General features: G+C 40.1%; 1 protein-coding gene across 1 annotated transcript; it reads right to left on the bottom strand.

Moving 5' to 3' along the window:
• Positions 1 to 7332: 7332 nt before the first annotated feature.
• On the bottom strand, positions 7333 to 9216 carry LOC116650857 (uncharacterized). The gene has a single exon (XM_032435730.1). It carries the CDS (start codon positions 9214 to 9216, stop codon positions 7333 to 7335), a length of 1884 nt encoding a protein of 627 aa, XP_032291621.1.
• Between the last annotated feature and the right edge of the window lie 4515 nt (positions 9217 to 13731).

The raw sequence follows: 13731 nt of genomic DNA, 5'->3' as shown, positions 1-13731 counted from the left end.
AAGGCAGTGAGCAACGTACCGCAAGTTAAAAATCTTATAGCGGGAGTTAGCGTGAGCCAAAGTACCGATAAACAAACTGACAACCAACAAACATTGTTCAAAACCTGCGTGCATGCTTCACTTTGTGAATTAACGGTAAAAATGTGCCCAATGCATGCCGTATTATCATAATTCGTTTGCTAAATATGTGTATACACACTTTTAACATAACATAACATTAATGGCAATAGAAACGGCCGACTGTATTACATATTTAAAAATCGAGAAACAAGAATCTCAATATTTCAATAAAACCGAAATAACCTAATACATGTATTGGCTCTAGTCTGTTGTATTATTTATATGTATTATCTTACAAATTATCTATCGAACAAATCATGAATTGTACTATCGTATTATTTTTAAATATTTTTGCAAATCTGTAGTATTTATACAATTTATACTGAGTCAATGAAATGAAATTGTACTTTCTAATCTACGAAAATGTGACGCGAAAAAAATGCTAATAAATATAATTCACATTTTAAAGTTAACATACTTAACTTTAACCTTTATTTTAATATGTTTAGCTAGAAAATCATATCGTAAATAAGTAAGTTGTTTTTTTATAGTAACATGCGACGTGTTACAACCAATCCTGCACTTGGAAAACAATATTTCGTGGTTTGTTTGGTTGGTGCAACTGTCAATTTGGCATGGGAAACATACTAGCAATTAAAAATTGTAGTTTATGAATTCTGGTTACGTTCGAATTAATAGTAAGACCTATTCTAGATGTATATTGTTGGTCCTGACAACCTGACGAGATTACTATCGTACGAGGTTTATATTCCGATCGTTTCCCCATTGAGAGCATTCGATTAGTTTTTATATCGATAGTTCAACCGGCATTTAACTAGAGAAATGTATGTAATTAGCATCTCTAATTTTAATTATATTCAGTTGCCCTGCCATGGCCAGAATTTTAATAATAATGTGTACCACCTTTAAGTATCAAATATTCTTTGAGTTTTCGATTCCTCTTCAAAAACTCAATTCGACAATATACACATGGACTCGTACTATTTCCGCCTAGACAAATAATGGCATCGATAATGCTCACTACGAAGATATAAATGGCGTCCCATCTTGGACATTGTGAAATTTAAATAAGGTAAACTTACGAGTTCGCAAACATAGTTTATAAATAAGGCGGTCTCAAAGCTGTTTCCCTATGTACAGGCCGCCAAGGACAACCGGACACATTTTACTATGACGACTGGTGCAAATAAAAACGCCGCTGCTGCTGTTCATCAAAGAGCTCTTACACTGTTTTTTGCCTAGACAAACAATAGTATCGGTACTGCTTAGTCCGCATATATAAATGGCGTCCCATCTTGGTCATTGTGAAATTAAAATAAGGAAAGTTTACGAGTTTGAAAACATTGTTTATAAATAAAGCAGTCACATAACTGTTTCCCTATTGGCATAGGGCAGGCCGCCATAAGGCAACCGGACACATTTTTCTTTTTAAGTTGAGTGCATCCGAGCACAATATATGTCAGCAGTGGAATGAAATTCCTCCGTGACTTGCTTTATTCTTTTCCGTTACTTTCACTTTAGCAACATATAAGAACATTATTTGGCAACATTGTATCCTAACTCTATAAACATGTTGTTAGACACATAGAATGTGTCTGTATTAAACTTACGTACTAAATACAATAAATACTTATACTAAAATACTAAAAGTACTAATTCCCTAATAATACTAAATTGCTTTAACAACTAAAAACTGTCAGTATGGCAACACTGCATAGGTGGCAACGCTACGCAATATACAGTTAGATTTGACTACATATGCTCTGCGTATAAATTTTTTTTCCCGTCGCAACGTGGAAATCGAAAACTTTTTAACAGAGGTAAGTCGCATTTTTGCAAACATTAATTTCTTAACATATAACTAATTATAAATGTTTCTTTTTACAGATTTATATCGAATTGCTATCAGATTTGATAATTGCGCTCAGAGGTCGCGCTTTTCTATGCGCCAGACGCCGCCAGCCATGTACAGGCCGCCACACAGGCGCCGACGCATTCATTTGCTGATGCGCAATAAGCCTCGCATGGGCATTTGACCGCATCCGACGACGCCTCCGCTGGCTTATTGGATTGTGCTGCCGCTTCTCATGGACACCACTATGCAAACAGGAGTCGCTGCATATAAAAGTGTCGTGCACATGGTGTGCATTTTGGATTCCATATGGGCCGCGCTGAGTCGGCCAGTTTGGACTTCTTCGAGGCCGGAGCATGGCCATTGACCATTGCAGCTCCGTCTGCAGGGGCGCCCGCACGAGTTCCGCGTGTGCTGGGAGGCAGGTACGTGCTCTTTTCCTACATTGCGGAGTCCGTCTAAATTGCCTTTTTCTTTTTTCAGGTATGACTACTGTGAAAAACATCGGATATGGCCCGGCCATAGCCAGTGCCTCCTGGCCGATACGCTGCTGCTGCCACTGCCGCTTGTCAGGCAGCAGCTCATCTTGGAGCGGCCCTTGCAGTCGCCTCCGAATTGACGCCATTTGGTAAGTGCATCTACGTTTTGCAGGCAGCATTAAATTCTCATCCTTTCGCTTTACAGGCGTCGATTGTCGTTGCTGCAAATCATGCTCGGTCATCGATGGCGGCCGTGATGGCCCAGGCTGCCCCCGCACAGGCACCAGCTGCATTTCCAGCTCCTCAGGGGGGCCAGGCTCCATCAGCTGCTGCGTCGTTGGACATCTGTCAACCTGGCGCTCCACAATGAGCCCAGGCATATCCAGTGGCAACTGCTCGGAATTTGTATTGTTTTGCCGCCGCTCAGGAAGCGAATCAGGCTGCAGTTGCTGCTGCACCGTTGGATGGACATAGTTATGCCACCGCGGGGAAAGCGGGCCAGGCTCAGTCTCAGGCTGCAACGAGGGATGTAGATCATTTTGCCGCCGCAGGGAGAGCGGGCCAGGCTGTACTATATAGACCAGCGAGGGATATAAGTTATTTTGCCGCCGCAAGGAGAGCGGGCCAGGCTGTACTGAGTGTACCAACGAGGGATTCAATTCAGCCTTCTTCTGCAGGTAAGTTGACAAGAACAATTCAAATTCATCATTATCAAAATCACTATCATTATCATTATTTACATTGTTAGTATAAGTAGCATTTGTATTGTTAGTGCTGCTGCCGCATAGCCGTTGGCCATGCTGCATTTGCAGCTCATTTGTATTCAGCTGCACTGACTCATTGTCTGCGAGCCGCTGCTGCATTTCAATTTGAATATTATTTCCTGCAATATTGAGCGCATCATCCATCTCCTGTCCCAGTGCCTGCTCCAACATATCAAGGCTGCGCTCTAGTTGCAATTCATCGGTATCTATAGCCGATTGTATTATGGCCTCTGGGGCCGGCTCTGCCGTCCGTATTAGTTCCTGATGCTGCCGCTGCAAGTGTTCGTGCTGCAGGTCAGGTAGAATTAGTATCTGTGGTGGCTGGTTGTCGATTAGCAGCATTAAGTTTTCGCGAGTTATTGTGCCCGCTTTAAGTTTGCGACGAAGCATGTTTATTGTGCATTCATCAAAACGTTTTGGAGGCCCCATAGCTCGCCTCCGTTCCCACTCGGCAAGCATAGCGGCCCTCCTTTCAGCCTCTTGCTCATCTTCTTCTAGCTGCAACAGCGTTGGCAACCTCTCCTCAGCTACCTCTCTCTGCTGTGTTAACTGCTGCTGCCGTAGTGGCGCCATGAATCTATCCAATTGCTCCGTGTACCTGGGCCTTAGTAGCCGCACTGGTATAAATGGTTCTAGTAACAGTTTCCGAGCTTCAATGTTCGGATGACAGCTTAGTGATCGCTAGCTATCTATCGCTAGCCAACTGATATACTTCATCTACGCTTTTTATCCCATACGCATCCCTCAACGTCTTATTCCTTGTATACCAACTGGCATTCATGCATGTCCGCAAGATTTTATTCTGCATTGTTTCTATCCTTTTTATTTGCCTATTTGATACCAATGCTCCCCATACAGGAAGCGCGTATTGCCATATAGGTGCGATCAGCTGCTTATATACCACAGCCTTGCAATTTCTAGTTAGCCTACTATTTTTTCCCAGCAACCAGTCCAGCTTTTTGTGTACTCCACCCAGCCTTATGCAAAGCTGAGTTATGTGTATATTCAGTGTCAGTTTTCTATCCAATACTAAGCCCAAGTATCGGTGCCGCCCATTATTTTCGATCGTTTGTCCATTTATCTTTGGACACAGCCCTACTAGTGTCACATCCAGCCTCCGCGTGCTAAACATTACATGCGCTGTTTTGCTACTATTTATCTTTATGCACCATTTCTCTGCCCAACGCATCAAATGTATTAAGTATTTTTCATTTAAATTCACTGCCTCATCAGCATATGTTGACAGCTGCATCTTATTGGGTTCGAACGATGCATATTCTTTCATTACAAGTCTAGGTAGTGGCATGTCTGAAGAAAATATTGTATATAATATAGGCCCGAGCACACTGCCCTGGGGTACACCTGCACACACTTTTCCAGGCCTTGACTTTATGCCGTCATTGCATTTTACAATAAATATTCGCTCAGCCAAGTAGCTTTCCAGCACATTATACAGTGCAAGTGGCAGCAATTTTATTAATTTTACTAATAGCCCAGCGTGCCATACACGGTCAAACGCTTCGCTGATATCTATAAATACAGCCGAGCAATATTGTCGCTTCTCGTAAGCATTCAATATATATTGAGTCACACGAGCCAGCTGCTGCTCGGTACCATGGTTTTTTCTGAACTCAAATTGGTGGCTTGGTATAGCATTTGCAAACTCTTTGGATTCGAATAGCCTATTCAGCAGCAGTTTCTCAAACAATTTTGAGAAACCTGCTAGTAGACTAATTGGTCTATATGACGATATCTCTCCTGTATTTTTACCAGGCTTTAATACCATACTGATCTCTGCACATTTCCATTGCCTAGGAAAAAGCCCATACCTCAATATACAATTGAATATAAGTACTAAGTATATAACCGCCTTCTCAGGCAATGATTTAATAACCCTATTGTCAATATTGTCCATGCCAGGAGACTTATTTAACTCTAGCATATCTATCTCTAGCATAGTCTCGCTAACACTTATCGGGCGAAATGGCTGAACGGACATTCTATCTGTATTCTCTTCGAATTGCTCCAGCTTTTTTCGCTTTAGCTCTAATAGCTCATCTGCAATCAGGTTACGCACAACATGTGTATTTGTCAGATTTGGTGTGAAGCGTTTCTCCAAATGACATGCAAACGCCTCAGCCTTCTCCTCATTACTTCGTGTCCACGTTATATTGCCGTTTATCCTACAACTACTGCCACTAGCTATCTCTAACTTTAGCGGCCAATTTGGTTGCGGCTGCCTTTTCAAATTATTTGTTAGCCTCCATAATTTTTGCATTTTATAGCGATCCTGAACATCAATCTGCTTCAATAACTCATTCATAGTATTCACTTTTGACAAACATAGCTCTTTCTTTAGCCGATTTTGTACTTGTCTATACATTTTTCTTGCATTCGGACAACGCAAAAGCATTAATTGCCTTTTATATACCTGCTTCATCTTTATCAGCCCTCGTAAGTGCCCATTAAGCCTATATTGTCCGCTATTCGTTCGTCGGTACAGTTTATCCTGCCCATGCCGCTGTTCTTGTATTGAGTCTGCTGCTGCCTCGTATATATTCTTATTTAAAATGTCAACAGCGTCCTCTATATCGGCGCCTGATCTTATCTCAATGTTTAGCAATATGCATCGATTTAAGTACTCTTGGAACTCTTTTATGTTCGCATTCACTGGCAGCAATATTTTACGATTTCCTTTCATCATATTAACAACATTTAGCCCTTCTATGCCCATTTCAATATGAACAGGCAAGTGGTCCGAATCTTAGTCTGTCGTCGTATACGTTCTTAGTCGCGCATTTTGTAGTCCGCCATATACGGCAAAGTCAATTGCCGACGGCATTTTCCGCCTGTCATATGCTTAGCGTTCCAATCCCCACATAGCATAAAGCCAGATGAGCCATTGCATCCATCGTCTATATTTTTGAATAGCCTGCTAAATTGCTCTGAAGACCATTTAGGCTGTGGTGGGCAGTATATAGCTGCAATTATTATTATATTTTTATTCCTCTCACTACTCATCAAGGCAATTGGAGCACACTGCATAAAATTTTCCGATATTGGCTGCAAAGCGATATGCTTAATATCATTTTTAACTAAGATTGCTACACCTCCACTTTTGTAGTTATCTGGATGGGTAGCAAAGTATGTGAGGTACCCATTAATCTTCAAAACATTCGAGCTAATAATTGTATTTGCGCTAGTATTAATACGAGTCTCTATTATCATCATTATATCAATTTTATGGCGTTGCATAAACAGTTCTAATTCTAGTAACTTATTCCCCACCCCTGCAGCATTCCAGTAGGCAATCCTAAAGGGGCTGCCTACCTGATTGCCACTATATGCATCTAAGTTGCTATTAGTGGTAGAAGTTGTATTCAAATTATTAGGGCTACTATTCAGATTATTCATTATTATTCGTGTCAGTGGCTTCATACATAGTGTGACTGCCTGCCATTTGACAATCGCTATCAATAGGTTTATTTTCTACAATGGTACTATTCTGTATAGGTATGGGCATATGTAAAGGTTGGGCATTTTTAAACGTATTGGCGACAAATTTAATTAATACATTTAGTAAATTATCAATCTTTTTACCCATCTCCTCGACGATATTGGCGTTCCGCTCCAACGCTCTCATAAGCGGACAATCAATCTGTGGAGTTTGGTGTTGCTGCTGTTGTTGTGATTGCTCGTTGTGTGTTGGCACCTGTATAATTCGCGTGGGCTGTTGTTGTTGTTGGGTTTGTTGACTTGGAAAGCGCTGCTGTTGGTTTTTTTTTTTTCTTTCCTTTTTGAAAGACGCACTAATACTAAGCTTATCCCCATTTGCGCGATTTCACCTCTACCTGTCCAGCAGGAGTGGTGAATTGCACAGCTGGGGATGAGCATCTTTATTCAATTGATATCTTAAATATTATAATTGAATTTGTTGGTGCCACAATTCTGGCTCTAACTGAGCAAAACTTATACTATAAGTATACATTTTTATTAGTGTAAGGTAAGTAGTAGTAATATTAATTAATTATATTTTAAAATTGTTTTATTTTCAGCAGGATTTGAGTAGATGACCTTCAGGCTTCAAGTGGCAGAGGCAATTTTCGTTGCTCACGAGGTCACGATTGGAGGCGACCAGAAGACTACAACAGCCTTATTATGGCAGGCAGCACGCAGCATCCAGTATTTCTGTGTCCGATGTATCGGAAGGTGTGTTGCCGGCCGTATTTAGCGTTGTGGCACGTGCGGAGTGGCTAGTCGCTGCTAGTGCAGAGTTGTCTGGTGTCTGGTAAGTGACGTTGTTGTTGTTGTGAGCTGAACTTTCAATATGTTCTTCGATTGTTTCAGGTGGAATTTTTGTTGCAGGCGTTGCAGCAGGCGCAGGTCTTGGCAATGCCTGGATGCCACTGTGTCCAACAGCAGGGAGTGTCTTACTGACTGCGGGTGTCGCTAGTACTGGCGGCGCCTGATCGTTCTCCACCGTGCCGCGGTCTTCGATGGTTGTGTGAGCTGTGCCTGTCTTGTGTGTCAGAGCTGTATTAATGTTTTGTTTCCTTCTTCTTTCAGATGTATTTGGAGTCACAGACGTTTGTGCAACCAGAGGACCTGGTGCTGAGAAGCTGGCGTTGTGCTCGGGAGCCCTTGGTGCATTTACAGCCGCACGTGGCAAGATGGCTGGTAAAGTTAGTATGGCCACCGCCAGGCCAGGCGACTCAGCTACAAAGTGCGGCGACCTGTCCGGTGTAGAAGCCCGTACATCGTTGACTGCAGATGGACTCGAGTTGACAGTCGTTGCAATTGTGTGACTAGCAGCAGCGGCTGTGGAGCCTGCCGCTGTGTCCGGTGTATCGGAAGGTGTGCTGCCGGCCGTAGTTAGTGTTGTGGCACGTGCGTAGTGGCTAGTTGCTGCTAGTGCAGAATTATCTGGTGTCTGGTAAGTAACGTTGTTGTTGTTATTGTGAGCTGAACTTTCAATATGTTCTTCATTTGTTTCAGGTGGAATTATTGTTGCAGGCGTTGCAGCAGCTACAGGTGTTGGCAATGCCTGGATGCCAGTGTGTCCAACAGCAGGTGGTGCCTTACTGTCTGCGGGTGCCGCTAGTGCTGGCGGTACCTGATCGGTCTCCTCCAAGCTGCGGTCTTCGATGGTTGTGTGAGCTGTGCCTGTCTTGTGTGTCGGAGCTGTATTAACGTTTTGCTTCCTTCTTCTTGCAGGTGTATTTGGAGTCACAGGCGTTTGTGAAACCGGAGGACCTGGTGCTGAGAAGCTGGCGTTGTGCTCGGGAGCATTTGGTGCGTTTACAGCCGCACGTGGCAAGATGGCTGGTAAAGTTAGTATGGCCACAGCCAGGCCAGGCGACTCAGCTACAAAGTGCGGCGACCTGTCCGGTGCAGAAGCCCGTACATCGTTGACTGCAGATGGACTCGAGTTGACAGTCGTTGCAATTGTGTGCCTAGCAGCAGCGGCTGTGGAGCCTGCCGCTGTGTCCGGTGTATCGGAAGGTGTGCTGCCGGCCGTAGTTAGTGTTGTGGCACGTGCGTAGTGGCTAGTTGCTGCTAGTGCAGAATTATCTGGTGTCTGGTAAGTAACGTTGTTGTTGTTATTGTGAGCTGAACTTTCAATATGTTCTTCATTTGTTTCAGGTGGAGTTATTGTTGCAGGCGTTGCAGCAGCTACAGGTCTTGGCAATGCCTGGATGCCACTGTGTCCAACAGCAAGGGGTGCCTTACTGACTGCGGGTGCCGCTAGCGGTGTCTGATCAGTCTCCACCGAGCCGCGGTCTTCGTTGGTTGTGTGAGCTGTGCCTGTCATGTGTGTCTGAGCTGTATTAACGTTTTGCTTCCTTCTTCTTTCAGTTGAATTTAGGGTCACAGACGCTTGTGCAACTAGAGGACCTGATGCTGAGAAGCTGGCGTTGTGCTCAGGAGCACTTGGTGCGTTTACAGCCGCACGTGGCAAGAAGGCTGGTAAAGTTAGTATGGCCACCGCCAGGTCAGGCGACTCAGCCACAGCACTAGGAGCACATTTTCGGGTCCACATCTTTTTGTAACCCGTCGATTTTCAATTTGTTTGAATGCCAATTTAGAATAGGGATTCGTACAAATTTAAAAAGATATAATATTTGAAAATCAGACTTTATTTGCCCGAGAAACTCAAAAAAAAATCATCAAAAAAGGTTTGATTTTCGAACCGACCCCGATTTTGATAAAAAACGTGATGTAACCCCTTGCCATTTTGGCCGATTTGGGTCAAAATTTAGATTTTCTATTTTTTGATGCCAGTGGATAGTACTGATCCTTACGAGTCCAAAATGGTATAAAATTTGAAAATCGGACATTATTTGGCCGAGATATTCAAACAAATCATAAGGAAAGGTTGACCTTACAAACGAATCATTTTCGGGTCTACATCTTTTTGTAACCCGTCGATTTTCAATTTGTTTGAATGCCAATTGATAATAGGGATTCGTACAAATTCAAAAAGGTATAACATTTGAAAATCATACTTTATTTGCCCGAGAAACTCAAAAATAATCATCAAAAAAGGTTTGATTTTCGAACCGACCCCGATTTTGATAAAAAACGTGATGTAACCCCTTGCCATTTTGGCCGATTTGGGTCAAAATTTAGTTTTTCTATTTTTTGATGCCAGTGGATAGTACTGATCCTTACGCGTCCAAAATGGTATAAAATTTGAAAATCTGACATTATTTGGCCGAGATATTCAAAAAAATCATAAGGAACGGTTGACTTTACAAACGAATCATTTTCGGGTCCACATCTTTTTGTAACCCGTCGATTTTCAATTTGTTTGAATGCCAATTGATAATAGGGATTCGTACAAATTCAAAAAGGTATAATATTTGAAAATCAGACTTTATTTGCCCGAGAAACTCAAAAATAATCAACAAAAAAGGTTTGATTTTCGAACCGACCTCGATTTTGATAAAAAACGTGATGTAACCCCTTGCCATTTTGGCCGATTTGGGTCAAAATTTAGTTTTTCTATTTTTTGATGCCAGTGGATAGTACTGATCCTTACGAGTCCAAAATGGTATAAAATTTGAAAATCTGACATTATTTGGCCGAGATATTCAAAAAAATCATAAGGAACGGTTGACTTTACAAACGAATCATTTTCGGGTCCACATCTTTTTGTAACCCGTCGATTTTCAATTTGTTTGAATGCCAATTGATAATAGGGATTCGTACAAATTCAAAAAGGTATAATATTTGAAAATCAGACTTTATTTGCCCGAGAAACTCAAAAATAATCATCAAAAAAGGTTTGATTTTCGAACCGACCCCGATTTTGATAAAAAACGTGATGTAACCCCTTGCCATTTTGGCCGATTTGGGTCAAAATTTAGAATTTCTATTTTTTGATGCCAGTGGATAGTACTGATCCTTACGAGTCCAAAATGGTATAAAATTTGAAAATCGGACATTATTTGGCCGAGATATTCAAAAAAATCATAAGGAAAGGTTGACTTTACAAACGAATCATTTTCGGGTCCACATCTTTTTGTAACCCGTCGATTTTCAATTTGTTTGAATGCCAATTGATAATAGGGATTCGTACAAATTCAAAAAGGTATAACATTTGAAAATCATACTTTATTTGCCCGAGAAACTCAAAAATAATCATCAAAAAAGGTTTGATTTTCGAACCGACCCCGATTTTGATAAAAAACGTGATGTAACCCCTTGCCATTTTGGCCGATTTGGGTCAAAATTTAGTTTTTCTATTTTTTGATGCCAGTGGATAGTACTGATCCTTACGAGTCCAAAATGGTATAAAATTTGAAAATCTGACATTATTTGGCCGAGATATTCAAAAAAATCATAAGGAACGGTTGACTTTACAAACGAATCATTTTCGGGTCCACATCTTTTTGTAACCCGTCGATTTTCAATTTGTTTGAATGCCAATTGATAATAGGGATTCGTACAAATTCAAAAAGGTATAATATTTGAAAATCAGACTTTATTTGCCCGAGAAACTCAAAAATAATCATCAAAAAAGGTTTGATTTTCGAACCGACCCCGATTTTGATAAAAAACGTGATGTAACCCCTTGCCATTTTGGCCGATTTGGGTCAAAATTTAGTTTTTCTATTTTTTGATGCCAGTGGATAGTACTGATCCTTACGAGTCCAAAATGGTATAAAATTTGAAAATCTGACATTATTTGGCCGAGATATTCAAAAAAATCATAAGGAACGGTTGACTTTACAAACGAATCATTTTCGGGTCCACATCTTTTTGTAACCCGTCGATTTTCAATTTGTTTGAATGCCAATTGATAATAGGGATTCGTACAAATTCAAAAAGGTATAATATTTGAAAATCAGACTTTATTTGCCCGAGAAACTCAAAAATAATCATCAAAAAAGGTTTGATTTTCGAACCGACCCCGATTTTGATAAAAAACGTGATGTAACCCCTTGCCATTTTGGCCGATTTGGGTCAAAATTTAGAATTTCTATTTTTTGATGCCAGTGGATAGTACTGATCCTTACGAGTCCAAAATGGTATAAAATTTGAAAATCGGACATTATTTGGCCGAGATATTCAAAAAAATCATAAGGAAAGGTTGACTTTACAAACGAATCATTTTCGGGTCCACATCTTTTTGTAACCCGTCGATTTTCAATTTGTTTGAATGCCAATTTAGAATAGGGATTCGTACAAATTTAAAAAGGTATAATATTTGAAAATCAGACTTTATTTGCCCGAGAAACTCAAAAAAAAATCATCAAAAAAGGTTTGATTTTCGAACCGACCCCGATTTTGATAAAAAACGTGATGTAACCCCTTGCCATTTTGGCCGATTTGGGTCAAAATTTAGAATTTCTATTTTTTGATGCCAGTGGATAGTACTGATCCTTACGAGTCCAAAATGGTATAAAATTTGAAAATCGGACATTATTTGGCCGAGATATTCAAACAAATCATAAGGAAAGGTTGACCTTACAAACGAATCATTTTCGGGTCTACATCTTTTTGTAACCCGTCGATTTTCAATTTGTTTGAATGCCAATTGATAATAGGGATTCGTGCAAATTCAAAAAGGTATAATATTTGAAAATCAGACTTTATTTGCCCGAGAAACTCAAAAATAATCATCAAAAAAGGTTTGATTTTCGAACCGACCCCGATTTTGATAAAAAACGTGATGTAACCCCTTGCCATTTTGGCCGATTTGGGTAAAAATTTTGATTTTCTATTTTTTGATGCCAGTGGATAGTACTGATCCTTACGAGTCCAAAATGGTATAAAATTTGAAAATCTGACATTATTTGGCCGAGATATTCAAAAAAATCATAAGGAACGGTTGACTTTACAAACGAATCATTTTCGGGTCCACATCTTTTTGTAACCCGTCGATTTTCAATTTGTTTGAATGCCAATTGATAATAGGGATTCGTACAAATTCAAAAAGATATAATATTTGAAAATCAGACTTTATTTGCCCGAGAAACTCAAAAATAATCATCAAAAAAGGTTTGATTTTCAAACGGACCCCGATTTTGATAAAAAACGTGATGTAACCCCTTGCCATTTTGGCCGATTTGGGTCAAAATTTAGTTTTTCTATTTTTTGATGCCAGTGGATAGTACTGATCCTTACGAGTCCAAAATGGTATAAAATTTGAAAATCTGACATTATTTGGCCGAGATATTCAAAAAAATCATAAGGAACGGTTGACTTTACAAACGAATCATTTTCGGGTCCACATCTTTTTGTAACCCGTCGATTTTCAATTTGTTTGAATGCCAATTGATAATAGGGATTCGTACAAATTCAAAAAGGTATAATATTTGAAAATCAGACTTTATTTGCCCGAGAAACTCAAAAATAATCATCAAAAAAGGTTTGATTTTCGAACCGACCCCGATTTTGATAAAAAACGTGATGTAACCCCTTGCCATTTTGGCCGATTTGGGTCAAAATTTAGATTTTCTATTTTTTGATGCCAGTGGATAGTACTGATCCTTACGAGTCCAAAATGGTATAAAATTTGAAAATCGGACATTATTTGGCCGAGATATTCAAAAAAATCATAAGGAAAGGTTGACTTTACAAACGAATCATTTTCGGGTCCACATCTTTTTGTAACCCGTCGATTTTCAATTTGTTTGAATGCCAATTTAGAATAGGGATTCGTACAAATTTAAAAAGGTATAATATTTGAAAATCAGACTTTATTTGCCCGAGAAACTCAAAAAAAAATCATCAAAAAAGGTTTGATTTTCGAACCGACCCCGATTTTGATAAAAAACGTGATGTAACCCCTTGCCATTTTGGCCGATTTGGGTCAAAATTTAGAATTTCTATTTTTTGATGCCAGTGGATAGTACTGATCCTTACGAGTCCAAAATGGTATAAAATTTGAAAATCGGACATTATTTGGCCGAGATATTCAAACAAATCATAAGGAAAGGTTGACCTTACAAACGAATCATTTTCGGGTCTACATCTTTTTGTAACCCGTCGATTTTCAATTTGTTTGAATGCCAATTGATAATAGGGATTCGTACAAATTCAAAAA

This window comes from Drosophila virilis, chromosome 5, assembly GCF_030788295.1.
Source record: "Drosophila virilis strain 15010-1051.87 chromosome 5, Dvir_AGI_RSII-ME, whole genome shotgun sequence".
NCBI classification, from domain to species: Eukaryota; Metazoa; Arthropoda; class Insecta; order Diptera; family Drosophilidae; genus Drosophila; species Drosophila virilis.
The sequence above is the reverse complement of the archived record's forward strand: the minus strand, read 5'-3'. Positions and strand labels throughout refer to the sequence as shown.